The sequence below is a fragment of the Gadus macrocephalus genome, chromosome 3, assembly GCF_031168955.1.
Source record: "Gadus macrocephalus chromosome 3, ASM3116895v1".
NCBI classification, from domain to species: Eukaryota; Metazoa; Chordata; class Actinopteri; order Gadiformes; family Gadidae; genus Gadus; species Gadus macrocephalus.
In genome coordinates, this window is record NC_082384.1 from 44105 (window position 1) to 60203 (window position 16099).

Below are 16099 nucleotides of genomic sequence, written 5' to 3' on the forward strand. Positions count from 1 at the left end.
TATTCTCTTATGTGTACTGTAATACATTACACGTTAATAGGACACCTAGAGAGATGTTTTATATATTATTATAACTAGTATGTTTATTATGTTATGAGTAGAATAGTAATACATGTTGTTATCAGTGCTTAATTTGTCAAGTGGGAGCTCCCGGAGCGCTGAGGAAGAGTAGAAAAAAAGCGGCGGGGGGGGGGGGGGGGGGGGGGGGGGGGCGGGGGCTCTGGTGGGCGCTTTCGAACAACCCACACTTATTTAGTCAACATCGCAAGAAATTAGCCTACTAAAGCCTCGTGAATGGGGATGTATCCCAGAAAAAAATAGTAAACATATGTTAGGTTGGAGAGACACACAGCCACACGTTATAAAGTTTACCGTTGTTTACTAACAGTTGAGGAATAATGTCATGCACTCGCAGGTGAGTCATTGAGTCAATGTATTCTCAACACAACAAAATACACCAAGTCTTTGAAAATGGATCTCCGTCGCATCAAAAGATGAAAACAAATAGATAGGCTACCTCATAGATTATAGTAGGCCTAGTTAGAACAACAATCTGGCATGACAACTTGGCCACGTTAACAAATAGATACATATTATTAACCAGAACAATACCAGAATACCACAAAAACCATAATAATAATAAAGTTCATTTTGGCCTTCTTGCCCCTCTTCTCCGCAGCCACTTTCGCTAACTCCTCGCAGATTTATCACACATCACCCAACCGACTCGCGTCACTCCAAGTCCAACCTCTCTTGCTGCACATCTGAACGAAACACACACATGCACACAGTATTAGCCCCTCACACACACACACACACACACACACACACACACACACACACACACACACACACACACACACACACACACACACACACACACACACACACACACACACACACACACACACACACACACTCCAGATCCAGCTGGCGGAGCGCACGTCAGAGCTTCCGGAGCGCGCTCCCCCTTGCTCCCCCTCAAATTAAGTACTGGTTGTTATGAACCTACAGAGATCTTTTTCATATTATTTTAACCTTATATTCCAGTTGTATTTATATTGTGTAGTGTGTATTGTAATACATGTTATTAGTGAACCTACAGAGATGTTTTGGAGGCTTTGACCACTGGCAGCAGCCTCAGAAGACCATGTTCTGAAGCAGAGTATTTCTTCAGGTCAAACACGTCCAGCTCCTCTTCTGATGTCAGTAAGATGAAGACCAGAGCTGACCACTGAGCAGGGGAGAGACGTTTTCCGGAGAGATTTCCTGATGTCAGGTACTGTTGGATCTCCTTCACTAGAGAACAGTCGTTCAGCTCATTCAAACAGTGGAACAGATTGATGCTTTTCTCTGGAGATAGATCTCCTTTTAGCTTCCCCTTGATGTAAGACACTGTTCCCTCATTGATCTGTGATCCTGTTCCCTTATTGGTCTGTGAGCTACTTCCCATCTGTCGCAGCAGACCTTTTTTAATCCGAGTGGTCAGTGATCTTTTTTTCGGTCCCAGCAGACCTCGTAGGACAATCTGATTGGTCTCCAGAGAGAGGCCCAGGAGGAAGCGGAGGAACAAGTCCAGGTGTCCGTTCTCACTCTGTAAGGCCTTGTCCACAGAACTCTGGTAGAAGAGGAGTTTATCTTTCCTGGAGGTTGGTGGTTCTTCTGAGAGCAGATTGACACCAGTATCGATGGACAGAAAGACGTAAAGGGCAGCCAGAAACTCCTGGATGCTCAGATGGACAAAGCAGAACACCTTGTACTGGAACAGCCAACACTCCTCTTTAAAGATCTGGGTGAACACTCCTGAGTACACTGAGGCTGCTCTGATATTGATGTCACACTCTGCCAGGTCTGACTCGTAGAAGATCAGGTTGCCTTTCTCCAGCTGGTTAAAAGCCAGTTTTCCCAGAGAAACAATGATCTCCCTGCTCTCTGAACTCCAGTCTGGATCTGTTTCAGCCCTCCCATGGTACTTCCTGTCCCCCTGTATGGACTGAACCCTCAGGAAGTGGCTGTACATCTGAGTCACGGTCTTGGGCATCTCTTCGATCTGGGATTTTTTGAAGATGTCCTCCAGAACTGAAGCAGTGATCCAACAGAAGACTGGGATGTGACACATGATGTGGAGGCTTCGTGATTTCTTGACGTGGGAGATGATTGAGCTGGCCAGTGTCTCCTCTCTGAATCTCTTCCTGAAGTACTCCTCCTTCTGTTGGTCGGTGAACCCCCTCACCTCTGTCACTATGTGAACACACTCAGCAGGGATCCGATTGGCTGCCGCAGGACGTGTGGTTATCCAAAGGCGAGCGGAGGGAAGCAGGTCGCCCTTGATGAGGTTTGTCAGCAGCACGTCCACCGAGGTGGACTTTGTGACATCAGTCCAGATCGGGTTTCTCTGGAAGTCCAGAGGAAGTCGACACTCATCCAGACCATCCAAGATGAAGACAACTTGGAACTGGTCGAATCTGCAGATTCCTGCTTCTTTGGTCTCAATAAAGAGGTGATGAAGAAGTTCCACCAAGCTAAACTCTTTCCCTTTCAGTAAATTCAGCTCTCTGAAAGTGAGGAGAAATGTGAAGTGTATGTCCTGGTTGGTTTTGCCTTCAGCCCAGTCCAGAGTGAACTTGTGTGTCAAGACGGTTTTACCAATGCCGGCCACTCCAGTTGTCATCATTGTTCTTATTGGTTGATCGTGTCCAGGTAAGGGTTTAAAGATGTCTTCACATCTGATTGGTGTTTCTTCCTTGGCTGGTTTCCTGGAAGTTGTTTCAATCAGTCTGACCTCATGTTCCTTGTTGACCTCTCCACTTCCTCCCTCTGTGATGTAGATCTCTGTGTAGAAGTCATTCAGATCTGTTCGCTGTCCTGCTTTAGCGATTCCCTCAAACACACACCTGAACTTCTTCTTCAAATGAGACTTGATTTTATGTTGGCAATCGACAGCAGCGGATCCTAAATGAGAAAAGAACAGATGACATCAGTTAGTGGATGGTGATCAGTGGAACCAGGTCAATATTTCCTGTTAAATTATCAACTTCATGGTATTTAGTGGTGTCATTACTTGTGGTTGGAAAAGCTGGTTGAGAAGGACTGCATGTTACAGATTAAAAATGTTAAGGACTATTATTATTTCCACAGCAATATGATTGGTCTAATGATAGTAATAATGATAGTGAATCAGTGATTTGCTATGCTGATACAACAAGACAGGGTTTCAACACATCCACTGAGTTGTTCTGCTGTTGGTCTGCAGTATAATGACTAATGTTATTTAACCTGATAGACCCACAATAACCCTCCATATCTAGATCAAACCACCTAACCCGATACCCCACAATAATCCTGCATATCTGGATTAAACTATTTAACCTTATACCCATTAACCCTACACCATTTAACCCCAAAGAGGAACGATACTGTTCTCTTTTTTTAAGATAAGATCTCTTTTGCCCTTCAAAATAAGAGTCTCCTCCGTCTTCAAAGTAAGAGTCCCTTACCGCCCCCCAGTGTGTCAGCCAGTTCCTCCTGGTTCATCTCCAGCTCTGTTTGATGCTGCTGTACAGACTGAGCACTGGTGACCTTTGACCTCTCCTGGTGTCTGTGGAGAACACACACACACACACACACACACACACACACACACACACACACACACACACACACACACACACACACACACACACACACACACACACACACACACACACACACACTTACTTAAATTTTTCCTGCCTTGGAAACATCAGTGCCAGTAAAGTCTGATAACAAGAGTCTGCTCACTCCTATTCTAGAAAACAAGAACCATGATTTATGGACGTTTGATAGAAGCTGTACCTTATAATATATGATGAATCCTCACCTCTTCTCAATAGACTGATTTCCATCTTTAAAGTTAACAGGTTCTTCTATAGACCAGCCACTCTTCATGGAGACACAGCTGGGTCCAGGGGAGTCTGCTCTCTGCTGCTGGACTCTTCTAGAAAACAAGAAACAGGACTTCTGGAAGTTTGAAAGAAGCTGTACCTATATAATCTCTAGGGCTGTCAAGTTCTGGTCAGTTGATTGACTGGATAATCGATATGCACTTGTTGGACAAAATTCTCTTTGGTCGGACAATGGCTGGTGTTCCTTTCATAAGAACAAAGAGCTTCTTCATCCATTATTTTAGGGCCGGGAGGGACAAATGCAGACCGATGTGTTTTATATTTGAGTGACGGGCTATATCGTGTTAGAAATAACATTATTTATGAAAAAAAAAAAGGTTGAAGGGTCCGTAGTTTCTGTTTTAATAATCATATGGTTTAATACATTTACATTTTACATTTAGGGCACTTAGCAGACGCTTTTATCCAAAGCGACTTACAATAAGTACATTTGTCGTAAGAAGTGCATCAATATATCGCTGTCGGTACAGAAAGGATGTTCATAGAACCAAGTGCAAGTACCACAATCGCTAGGCTAATCAATTCCCCGTATTACAGCCATGATAGCAGCTACTGCAGTTGCTACACAGTTAAGTACTATAATACAATATAATGCAATACAATACAATACAATACAATACAATACAATACAGTGTACAATGGTGGCCAGAAGGGGGGGGGTGGCTATGCAGTGCCGAGGTGGACTCTGAACAGGTGAGTCTTGAGTCTTTTTCGGAAGATAGTGAGCGTCTCTGCGGTCCTGAGAGCGACAGGGAGCTCGTTCCACCAATGAGGCCCCAAAACCGAGAAAAGTTGTGACTTTGCTGAACGGCCTTTGCTAGCTCTTAGCGATGGTGGTTCCAGACGTCCAGCTGAGGTAGTTGAGCGGAGGGATCGAGCTGGGGTGTGTGGCTTTAGCAATGCTTGGAGGTAGGCAGGGGCAGTTCCATCAACTGCCTTGTATGCCAGTACCATCGTTTTAAATTTGATGCGAGCTACAGGGAGCCAGTGGAGGTCCCGGAAGAGGGGGGTCACACGGGAGAACTTCGGTAGGTTGAACACGAGGCGCGCTGCCGCATTCTGGATGCGCTGCAAAGGTTTAATCGTAGAGGCAGGAAGTCCAGCCAGGAGTGAGTTGCAGTAGTCGAGGCGGGAGATGACCAGTGATTGGACTAGAAGCTGAGCTGATTCCCTTGTGAGGAAGGGCCGGATTCTGCGGATGTTGTAAAGTGCAAATCTGCAGGATCGGGCGACCGCAGTGATGTTTGCAGTGCAGGATAACTGATTGTCCAATACCACACCGAGGTTTCTGGCAGTTGGAGAGGGAGATACAGTGATGTTCTCAACGGTGACCAGTAAATCCATGTGTGGGCAATCTTTCCCTGGGATTAGGAGGAGCTCGGTTTTGTTGAGGTTAAGCCTCAGCTGATGGGCAGTTGTCCAGGTGCTGACGTCCGCCAGACATTCCGATATGCGTGTTGCAATCAGGGTTTTATCAGATGAGGGGAAAGAGAGAAATAGTGTCGTCAGCATAGCAGTGATAGGAAAAGCCGTGTGATGCAATTACCGAGCCCAGAGACCTGGGGCCGTATTCACAAAGGATCTTAGGGCTAAAAGTAGGTCCTAACTGGCGAATTTATGAGTAACTCCTAAAAATAATGGGCGTGTCACTCTTAAATGTAGGACTCCTAACTTTTTTCACTAAGAGCAATTCACAAAGTATTTTAGGCCTAAAAGTAGAACCTAAGTCTAGGAGAGCTTAAAAGTCCTCAAGAGGACTCCTAACTCAGTAAGACCTATTCACAAAGAATCGTAAAATGCCTGCGAGACGAAACGTTAGGGTATTCAACTTGTTGTGGAGTTAATGCGCGATGCAATAACATCCCAGACTAACAGGAATAATCCGATTAGTCCCGAAATAAAATGTATGGCCACACTACGTTATTTAGCAACAGGGGAAATGCAACTTTTCAATGCCGACGATTAAAAATTATCGCAACCATCCGTCAGCCGTGCCATAAACTTTCCTTTGGACATTCAACAATTACACAGGATCAAAGCCAACTCCATGGCAATTGCAGGTATGCCCGGTGTGGTCGGTGCTATTGACGGGACGCACATAAAAATAATTGCGCCATCAAAAGACGAGGACGTGTTCGTCAATAGGAAGAAAGTGCATTCCATCAACACGCAGGTTGTTTTTGATGCAAATTTTAACATAGGATGTTGTTGCAAAGTGGCCTGGATCTTCAGCTACCCATAATTTGCGCATTGTAATGGTGAGCGGTCTGAGGCAGCTTTTTGAGATGTACCAGTTGGGTGTCACTTGCTGGGTGACATGTGACTATCCATGCAAGACGTGGCTCTAGACACCCTACCTCAATCCACAACCGGGAGCACAGTTAAAGTATAACATGTAAGTGATTACGCAGATTACGCTTAGTCCTATGCTTAAAACACATTGTATTGGCTCTTTCACGCCTTTTATTTGTTGAATCCATAATTATTATTGTTTACTGATTTCTTCCATATATGCTAGAGCACACAAACATACACGAAATGTTGTGGAGAGAGGAATTGGGCAGATGAAACGTCGGTTTCATGTCCTCCACGGCGAAATACGCCTCACCCCAGAGAGGGCAAGCACAGTAATCACTCTATGTGCCATTCTACACAACCTCTGCAAGCGGACGAACATTCCACAGCCAGACGATGATGATGATGATGATGATGATGATGATGGCGATCAACATGACAAGGAATTTGGCCGTGTGGTACCGAGTGGACAGGTATGTAGGGATCACTTTGAAAACACATTTTAGGTAAACACCTTGGCACAAATCAGTCAACACTTGGGTAGTTCATAACATTTATTTTCTTTTAAATTTTAGGTATTTTTATTGATTGCTTTCTCTCTCTCTCTTGAACGTGCAGGCTACAACGTCATTATCGTGGTCTGCACAAAATTGTCATCATGCGTGTATTCTGCTAACTGCACTATAACTACTTAATAGGAATTCATTTCTAGCCTAGGCTATTTCCTTGTTTTTTGGTGATTCAGTGGGCTCGTCTGAACAACCAATCACCGAACTGACTGAGAATTGACGTAATCCATAGAAACGGCGCGTCACTCTTAGTTCACTCTGTGATTTATCCTCAGTAAGAGTAGGTCTCAGCGGCTTTGTGAATAACTTTTAAGAAAAAACTCCTACGTAAAATGTTTTAGCGCGAGTTAGGAGCACTCCTAGCGGTAAGATAAAATGCTTTGTGAATACGGCCCCTGGTATAGAGGGAGAACAGAAGAGGCCCCAGTACAGAGCCTTGAGGGACACCAGTTTCAAGTGTGCAAGGTTTGGACAAGGAGCCATTCCATGTCACTTGATAGGTGCGGTTCGTCAGGTAGGATGTGAACCAGGAAAGAGCAGATTCAGCGATGCCAAGTTTGGCAAGAGTGGCAAGAAGGATCTGGTGGTTCACCGTGTCAAATGCTGCGGACAGTTCGAATAAACTATAAGACTTATAAGACAAGAGGTCATACCCCCGGGTTTTACAATGTTGAACTGGCCTATAAAAAAGGCCGCTAGTCCTAACTTAGTGAACCTTTACTCCGCTACAACTCATTGATGCCAACAAAGTCATAGATCTGGCAGCATTTGGTTAAAAAGGATGACAAAAAAGCATGCAAAGTGTAGAGTAAGGCCCCGTGCCCACTACCTCCGTCCGTTGACTGATCCCCATTGACTTTGAATGGGGACGGACGCGCAATGCATTGTGGATCCGTCCGTTCCGTTGGAGCCTTCGGCTCCGTCAGAAAGTTGAAAAATGTTCAACTTTTTCGGCAGCGACGGATCCGTCATCCAATCAGATCGCGTATGCAAATCTAAGCACTGTGTCGAGACTCGGGCTCTGACGATACTGGAAAGCGGGAAAACGGGTCATCTTGCATCGCAACAAGCAGGAAGAAGCGGGAAGAACCCGGCGAAGCGATTTGATTGGCTGACGGATGCCTCTGCAAAGACTACTCCCCCATCAGTCAGCAACGCCTTCCCACGTCCGTTGACTGACGGTGCAGTGGGCATGTAGGGTCAGTTTGTGGGCAGATCAGCTAAAATGGTGGCATGAGTACTTTTTTCTTAATACGTCTGTGATTCTTCATCCCCCTTCGTGTTTAACGCTCGCTAGGCTTTGATTGGGAACACATCAGAATTGGCTTCTTGTCACGAATCCCAGCAGCATCCAGTGGGCCCCGTTATATTACACACAGATAAAAGCTATAATCAATTCTTTGGTGGTGTCGTCTATAAACGACGCTGCCCGACGCTCCGTGGCTCGTCCGCTGTCTGCTTCATATTGAAGCTCTGCCCTAACCGAGTCGACTCGGACCGAGAGGGGGTCTGAAACCCACTGCCCTTCTCCAAACAGCCCTTATGTGATATTGAGGCTAGCAGGTAGAGTAGAACGCATTGTGGTAGATTCTGTTGATCTAGAGATAACGTGCACATTGTTTTATAATCATCTTTTCACCATCGACCAATCGATTGGTCAGAGGGTTGGTTGAATTTAAGACTACAGCCCAAATCATCATCTCTAATCACTACTTTACTTACCTTTTCTCAATAGACTGATTTCCATCTTTAAAGTTATGAGGTTGTTCCATAGAGCTGTCACTCTTCATGGAGACACAGCTGGGTCCAGGGGAGTCTGCTCTCTCCTGCTGGACTCTTCTAGAAAAACAAGAACCATGATTAATGGATGTTTGATAGAAGCTGTTTCTTTAGGATCTTTGATGAATCCTCACCTCTTCTCAATAGACTGATTTCCATCTTTAAAGTTATGAGGTTGTTCCATAGAGCTGTCACTCTTCATGGAGACACAGCTGGGTCCAGGGGAGTCTGCTCTCTGTTGCTGGACTCTTTAAAAAACATGAACCAGGATTTCTGTAAGTTTGATAGAAACTGTACCTATATAATCTCTAGGGCTGTCAAGTTCTGGTCGGTTGGTTGACTCGTTAATTGATATGCACTTGTTGGATCAAATTCCCTTTGGTCGGACAATGGCTGGTGTTCCTTTAATAAGAACAAAGAGCGTCTCAATCCATTATTTTAGGGCCGGGAGGGACAAATGCAGACTGATGTGTTTTATATTTGAGTGACGGGCTATATTGTGTTAGAAATAACATTAATTATGAATAGAAATAAGGTTGAAGGCTCCATAGTTTCTGTTTTAATAATCAGATGGTTTAATAAACAATATGACTTATAAGACAAGAGGTCAAACCCTCAGGTTTCTCAACGTTGAACTGGCCCATAAGGAAGTATGGTAGAAATTAACCTTACATTTTATGTTAAACTATGATTATTAGTAGGCCTACATATCATATAGATACTTGAATGGTGGAAGATGGCTGATCACCTTTCCCCTATATGTTAGCTGTTATGTGGCGCCAGTGAGTGGGTTCACACTATTCTTATCTGATGTACTCTCTGAAGAACATGCTGATATGCACACCTGTACATCATCTATCTGTTTGCATAGAGGTTAATATACGCTCAAAAGGCACAGTTGTGAACTAGAAAACATGAGAATATGCTGACATTCACACATGTACATCCTCTACCTGTTTGCAGAGAGGTTAATAAATGTTCAAAGATACAGTATGACCCAAAAAAAAACATGTTATGCAAATCGATATTTCATGTTAGTCCAACTTTGTATTGTGTAATGATTGGGGATATAAGGAGCAGGACGAGAATCATTCTGGAGTGTCTTTGCAAACCTCACTCGGCTTTGTCGTTGCTTGCTCACAGGTAGCAATAAAGTCTCTGTCAATACTTGATCCAGACTCTCCGATTCCTCATGTTTTTAGTTAGTTGAAGTGAATTAGATAAGTCGTTAATAGATTCCACGACAGAAGACCGCTAGTCCTAACAAACTCAACCTTTACTCCGCTACAACTCATTGATTCCAACAAAGTCATCGATCTGGCAGCATTTGGTTAAAAAGGACGACAAAAAAGCATGCAAAGCGTAGAGTAAGTATGTGGTGTGACAACCCGCTCCCCATCCGGGGGAACCGCGGGGTAGTGGTCGACGGGGTGTACCGCCGTCACCCACCAGTCGGCAGCAGAGCATACGTCGACATCCGGCGTAATCACCGGGATGCCACGCACCCGGCCGGAGGAGGGGAGAGCCGGCTTAAAAGACGGTCACGGACGCACACCGGGGGAACGAGAAGGAACAGCAAGGGACGAGTCGAGAGGAGAGAGTCTCGCGGAGGCCACCATCGATAGTGTTTGCTTTACCCTGTACCTTCATTGAATAAACGCCGACTACGGCTTACCTTGGACCCTGAGTTTGGTACTTTCTGTGTGCGACAGAAACATCCGCAAACCGGGCTGCCACAGTGGGCAGATCAGCTAAAATGGTGGCATGAGTACTTTTTTCTTGATAAGTCTGTGATTCTTCATCCCCCTTCGTGTTTAACGCTCGCTAGGCTTTGAGTGGGAACACATCAGAATTGGCTTCTTGGCACGAATCCCAGCAGCATCCAGTGTGCCCCGTTATATTACACACAGATAAAAGCTCTAATCAATTCTTCGGTGGTGTCGTCTATAAACGACGCTGCCCGACGCTCCGTGGCTCGTCCGCTGTCTGCTTCATATTGAACCTCTGCCCTTACCGAGTCGACTCGGACCGAGAGGGGGTCTGAAACCCACTGAACATCTCCAAACAGCCCTTATGTGATATTGAGGCTAGCAGGGAGAGTAGAACGCACTGTGGTAGATTATGTTGATCTAGAAATAATATGCACATTGTTTTATAATCATCTTTTCACCATCGACCCATCGATTGGTCAGAGAGTTGGTTCAATTTAAGACTACAGCCCAAATCATCATCTTTAATCAATGCTTACCTTTTCTCCATAGACTGATTTCCATCTTTAAAGTTAAAAGGAGGTTCCATAGAGCGGTCAATCTTCATGGAGCTGGGTCCAGGGGAGTCTGCTCTCTGCTGTTTCTCTGGGCTTCAACACACACACACACACACACACACACACACACACACACACACACACACACACACACACACACACACACACACACACACACACACACACACACACACACACACACACACAGCTTTTACTCAGACTAATGATGGAGTCATGATGCATCACTGCTGAGCTCTGAGATGGACAACAGTCACAGACAGAGAGATCCTCTTCTTACCTCTTAGCTTTGCTCCGGCGGCCATGTTCCCCAGACAGAGCGGTCTTAGAGGTAGGACCCCCCTCCTCTATCTCCTCATCCATAGTAGACTGGAGACCTGGACACAAACACAACTCATCCATCACTTCAATTGCCTTTTAAACTTTAGCTATTTATTGAGAGAGAAGATCATTGTGACTGCGTCAAACTAAAGCATTATGGACGTCATAGACCATCAATATGAACCCCACAACATAACCACACTGCCCTCACTACAGTACAGATGTGTACAGCAGATGACAGATGAATAATTAAAGACCTTGGAGACTGAAACTGTGCTTAAACTACAACACAAAAAAGATATACAATACACTTAAAAAATGCATTGCGGTACAATTAAAAGTAAAGAACATTACAATAATTTCTCCACTAGAATAAAGTCTGAATTCTGTCACTTTACTGAACCACAGATTCCCTATAAATCAACTGGTGAAGCTCAACACATCGAGAGTCAATACAAACAAATATTCAACTTTTTGGCAGCACATTCACATATCAGCACATTGAAAGGACTTCTGTCACGTCCTTATTTTATTTTGGAGTAGCATCAAGCAGGGGTGGACTGGCCATCTGGCATACCGGGCATCGTCCCGGTGGGCCGTTGACCCAATGTGGGCCGGTCCGGTCCCCTATGTTTTGTTTTTTCCTCTCTCTCTAAATTCCCTCCAATTGGGCCGGCCAATGGGCTACAGAGAGCTAGCAATGTGTTGTCAGCATCGACGCATTTTATTGGTCTATGTTTGTCATTGTCAATCAATCATGGGCTGACAGGCTCAGAGAGCCCTGAAAGTGCTGTCAATCACAACACAAACCAGGGTGGGCGGGACCTCATGGCGTGGGCCAGAGTTGCGGGAGTCGGGAAGGAGCTTAAAATGGATAAGCGTAAGAAACGCCCGGGTGGCGCCGAAAAACTGCGACTTAAAAAGCTGAAGTCTCTGGAGGTGGAAGCTACAAAATGTTCTAAATTGACAGACCTATTTGGTGCCGGGGTCACCACCCCAGTAGGTGCTGCTGCGCCGGGAGACGAGCGAGTGGAGGCATATATGCAAGTAACGTTAGCCTGGGGCTAGCTAGGCTACATTTTGAGACATGTCCAAAACAAAGTAGAAAATGTTTTTACATTCAACGTGATGTGACCTAATTAACTGCATACTTGTGACAAAATATTAGCCCAGAGTTGAAGAGCTGTGACTGTTGGTAGTTGTGGTTGATTTTGTTTAAATATGCCGAATTGTGATATTATGGGTTATTATTGTTCAGAAGATTTGGCTAAGCTAGCTAACAGCTGCTAACGTTAGCAGTCTCTTGTTGCCATAGCAACAGTAAACATTGACATGGACTAATGAGCTGTAAATAGAGATGCAGAATCAAGCTGTATTGTAAATACAGATGAGATACTTTGAATTTTAGCACAAAATACAAGTAAACCTATTGGAAATAATTAGTTTAATTTGCAATATTTGCCATTGAATTTATTGTAATCTTTCAATTCATTTATTGTTTACTGAGGTGATGACTATTTCATGTGGTGAGAGGAATGTAATATGTGTATGTTTAAAGGTTTATGTGAAGAAACATACTATATGTGTGATAAAATGACCATTGGTCATTCTTAAATGTCTCTTTATATTCTCTGCTACCATCATCTCCTGTCAAACAGGTTTTCCTGACCTGCTAGAAGTTCTTCTATGATGCGAGAGAGAGAGAGAGAGAGAGAGAGAGAGAGAGAGAGAGAGAGAGAGAGAGAGAGAGAGAGAGAGAGAGAGGGCGAGAGATAGAGAGATTCGTCTTCAAACATCGGCATATCTTTTAAGTTCAATTAATAGTTATGCAGGTAGACCTTTGGGCTCTTTTGAGACTTAAGTCATCCTCCATGACGGATAAATTTGTTCACTAAGTGTCACTACGTCACAAAAAGTCTACATGGCTACATATACTTGTCACTCAGTACACAGATAGTACAAGTTATGTTTGCTGTTTCTTGCAGGTCATGAATTTGGTGAGGAGTGTAGCTGGCACACAGCTATAGATAAAAAATAATAATTAAATTCTCTATTTATGGTTTCATAATGACTGAGTCACCGTTAAAACAAATTAGTTTCAGCTCTAATGCTGTTACTGTCTGTAATATGTTTCTATTTCGATTATTTGTCAGGATATTTTGTTATTATTGTCCGAGTCTGGTTTTAACTAATGCTGGGCTTACACCAAACGATTTTCACACTCACAGACTAAAAATTGCAAGAGAGAATTTAGCGTTGGATCAAGTGTAATAAGGGTTTTGTAGATATGTAGATATGGGGGGTGGAGATGCAGCGACCACAGGAGGTAACTTCCTGTTCGGGTTTCACACCTGCAGCACCAGAGACACAAACTTGAAAAACAAAAAAAAGAAACAACTGCTATTTACAGTGCTACACTATTATTCGGATGTATGTACTATATTAAATTGTTTTAATCAGTACATACAGGGTTCTTCCCGTTCATCTCGTCCCACCCCAAGTGCTGATAATGTAGTGGGCTGGTCTGGACAGAAAATGCCAGGGCTGAATTTCTGTACCAGTCCACCCCTGGCATCAAGACAAACAAATCTCTTGAATATTGAACGTAGTGTTCAATTTACCACACGGCTCAGAAAAGCAGTGAAACATGAACTAACGTTGTATTCTCTACAGTAAACTCTGTCTTTGATTGATAAGTGATACACGGAGACATATACCAAGATGAGATCAGTATTATATACCAGTAACCTAAAGACAATATTAACGGTGGTAAACTGGTTGTTCATTACATAACCTAAAGACAATATAAACGCTAGTAAACTGTTGGCCTACCTTACCTTATCGTATCTACTCCGGGATTATATTGCGTCCATACGGTATAAAGTTGTAAAAGTATAAATGTAAGGGAAGAAACGGAGGTTAAAGAGTTTACAAAACAAGTTAATCAGGTGAAAGGAAGTGAAAGAAACGAGGATACGCCCCTCTCAGCACGGGTCACGTGTTTTCTGTGCAAACGAATGTTATGACTGCAGCGCTCGCGCACAAGAGTCAGGTACAGAGAGAGATAGAGGATGGTAACATCACCCATATAAGGTAGTGGTGTCATCAGCCACACGTGGCTCCATGACATATTTGGCGCAACAGTGCCTCCTCCTGAACAAATACAGTTACATGCATGATGCATTCATACACTTATCCACTCTCAACACACACACACACACACACACACACACACACACACACACACACACACACACACACACACACACACACACACACACACACACACACACACACACCAAACTGTTGGAAGGGAAAGTATTCGAGGAACTGAGAGAGAGGCAAGAGAGAGAGAGAGAGAGAGAGAGAGAGAGAGAGAGAGAGAGAGAGAGAGAGAGAGAGAGAGACAGCGAGACAGTGAGACAGCAAGACAGCGAGAGAGTGAGACAGCGAGAGACTGAGACAGAGGGACAGTGAGAGACTGAGACAGAGGGACAGTGAGACAGCAAGAGAGTGAGACAGTGAGAGAGTGAGACAGTGAGAGAGTGAGACAGCGAGAGAGTGAGACAGCGAGTGAGAGAGACAGTGAGTGAGTAGGAGGAAGCAGAAGAGATCTCAAGTTAGTTTTCTCTCTTGTGAGGAACAAGCTGTGAGGGTCTGGTCTGAGGAGAGGGTCTGGTCTGAGGGGTCTGGTCTGAGGAGAGGGTCTGGTCTGGGGGGTCTGGTCTGGGGGGTCTGGTCTGGGGGGTCTGGTCTAGGGGGTCTGGTCTGAGGGGTCTGGTCTGAGGAGAGGGTCTGGTCTGGGGGGTCTGGTCTGGGGGGTCTGGTCTGGGGGGTCTGGTCTAGGGGGTCTGGTCTGGGGGGTCTGGTCTGGGGGGTCTGGTCTGGGGGGTCTGGTCTAGGGGGTCTGGTCTGGGGGGTCTGGTCTAGGGGGTCTGGTCTGGGGGGTCTGGTCTAGGGGGTCTGGTCTGGGGGGTCTGGTCTGGGGGAATTCTCCACTGGTTCTGCTCTCTGCTGGTTCTGCTCTCCGCTGGTTCTGCTCTCTGCTGGTTCTACTGGTTCTGCTCTCTGCTGGTTCTGCTCTCCGCTGGTTCTGCTCTCTGCTGGTTCTACTGGTTCTGCTCTCTGCTGGTTCTGCTCTCCGCTCAACCCTGTCTCGTCAAAATTACGTTCCCAGAAAACTATTCCGCATTCTCAATTACGTTTGTCATAAAACGTATTTTGTCCGCGATTACGTTTTATTGAACGTATTGCAAATACGTTCGTCCTCAGCCTATTTTTTGCCATTTATTAACCTCTAGGATTATGTTTGGTTGAAACGTATCCCAGATAGGTTAAATGTCAACGTATAGCACATTATTGTCATTAAGGCATATCTTCCTTTCAGGGAACGTTTCATTCAACGTATCTTGTCTGAAAAACGTATCTTGGCCGTGAATACGTTTTATTGAACATATCGCAAATACGTTCGTTGTCAGCCTATTGTTTTGCTATTTATTAACCTCTAGGATTATTTTTGGTTGAAACGTATCCCAGATAGGTTAAATGTCAACGTATAGCACATTATTGTCATTAAGGCATATCTCCCTTTCAGGGAACGTTTAATTTTACGTATTTTGTCTGAAAAACGTATCTTGGCTGTGGATACGTGTTATTGAACATATCGCAAATACGTTTGTTGTCAACCTATTTTTTGCCATTAATTTACCTCTAGGATTATGTTTGGTTGAAACGTATCCCAAATATGTTAAATGTCAACGTATAGCACATTATTGTCATTAAGGCATATTTCCCTTTCGGGAAACGTTTCATTTAACGTTATTTTGTCCCTGATTACGTCTTATTGAACATATTGCAAATAGGTTCGTTCTCAACATTTTTGTTGTTATTTATTTAAGCTACCTCTT

General features: G+C 44.4%; 2 protein-coding genes and 1 long non-coding RNA gene across 10 annotated transcripts in view; 2 read left to right on the plus strand and 1 right to left on the minus strand.

Moving 5' to 3' along the window:
- LOC132453279 (NACHT, LRR and PYD domains-containing protein 12-like) overlaps positions 1-16099 on the minus strand; it is a 410038-nt gene that overhangs the window by 36197 nt on the left and 357742 nt on the right. For 3 of the 8 annotated variants that reach the window (XM_060046080.1, XM_060046079.1, XM_060046084.1), the window contains 4 exons: positions 8531-8647; positions 3860-3976; positions 3498-3598; positions 1104-2952 (listed from right to left, as the gene is read on the minus strand). In XM_060046080.1, the coding sequence (XP_059902063.1) occupies positions 1104-2952; positions 3498-3598; positions 3860-3976; positions 8531-8647 (2184 nt within the window). Of the gene's footprint in view, positions 1-1103; positions 2953-3497; positions 3599-3859; positions 3977-8530; positions 8648-8721; positions 8836-10835; positions 10947-11151; positions 11249-14029; positions 14075-16099 lie in introns of those variants that run through there. The other 5 variants (XM_060046081.1, XM_060046082.1, XM_060046072.1 and 2 more) reach the window with 5 other exon arrangements.
- LOC132453327 (uncharacterized) overlaps positions 1-16099 on the plus strand; it is a 64288-nt gene that overhangs the window by 3855 nt on the left and 44334 nt on the right. The window lies entirely within an intron of this gene.
- The window catches only part of LOC132453350 (uncharacterized), a 74766-nt gene continuing 69914 nt past the window's right edge, over positions 11248-16099 (plus strand). The window contains exon 1 of the long non-coding RNA XR_009524649.1: positions 11248-11532. This is a non-coding gene — a long non-coding RNA (uncharacterized LOC132453350). The remainder of the gene's footprint in view (positions 11533-16099) is intronic.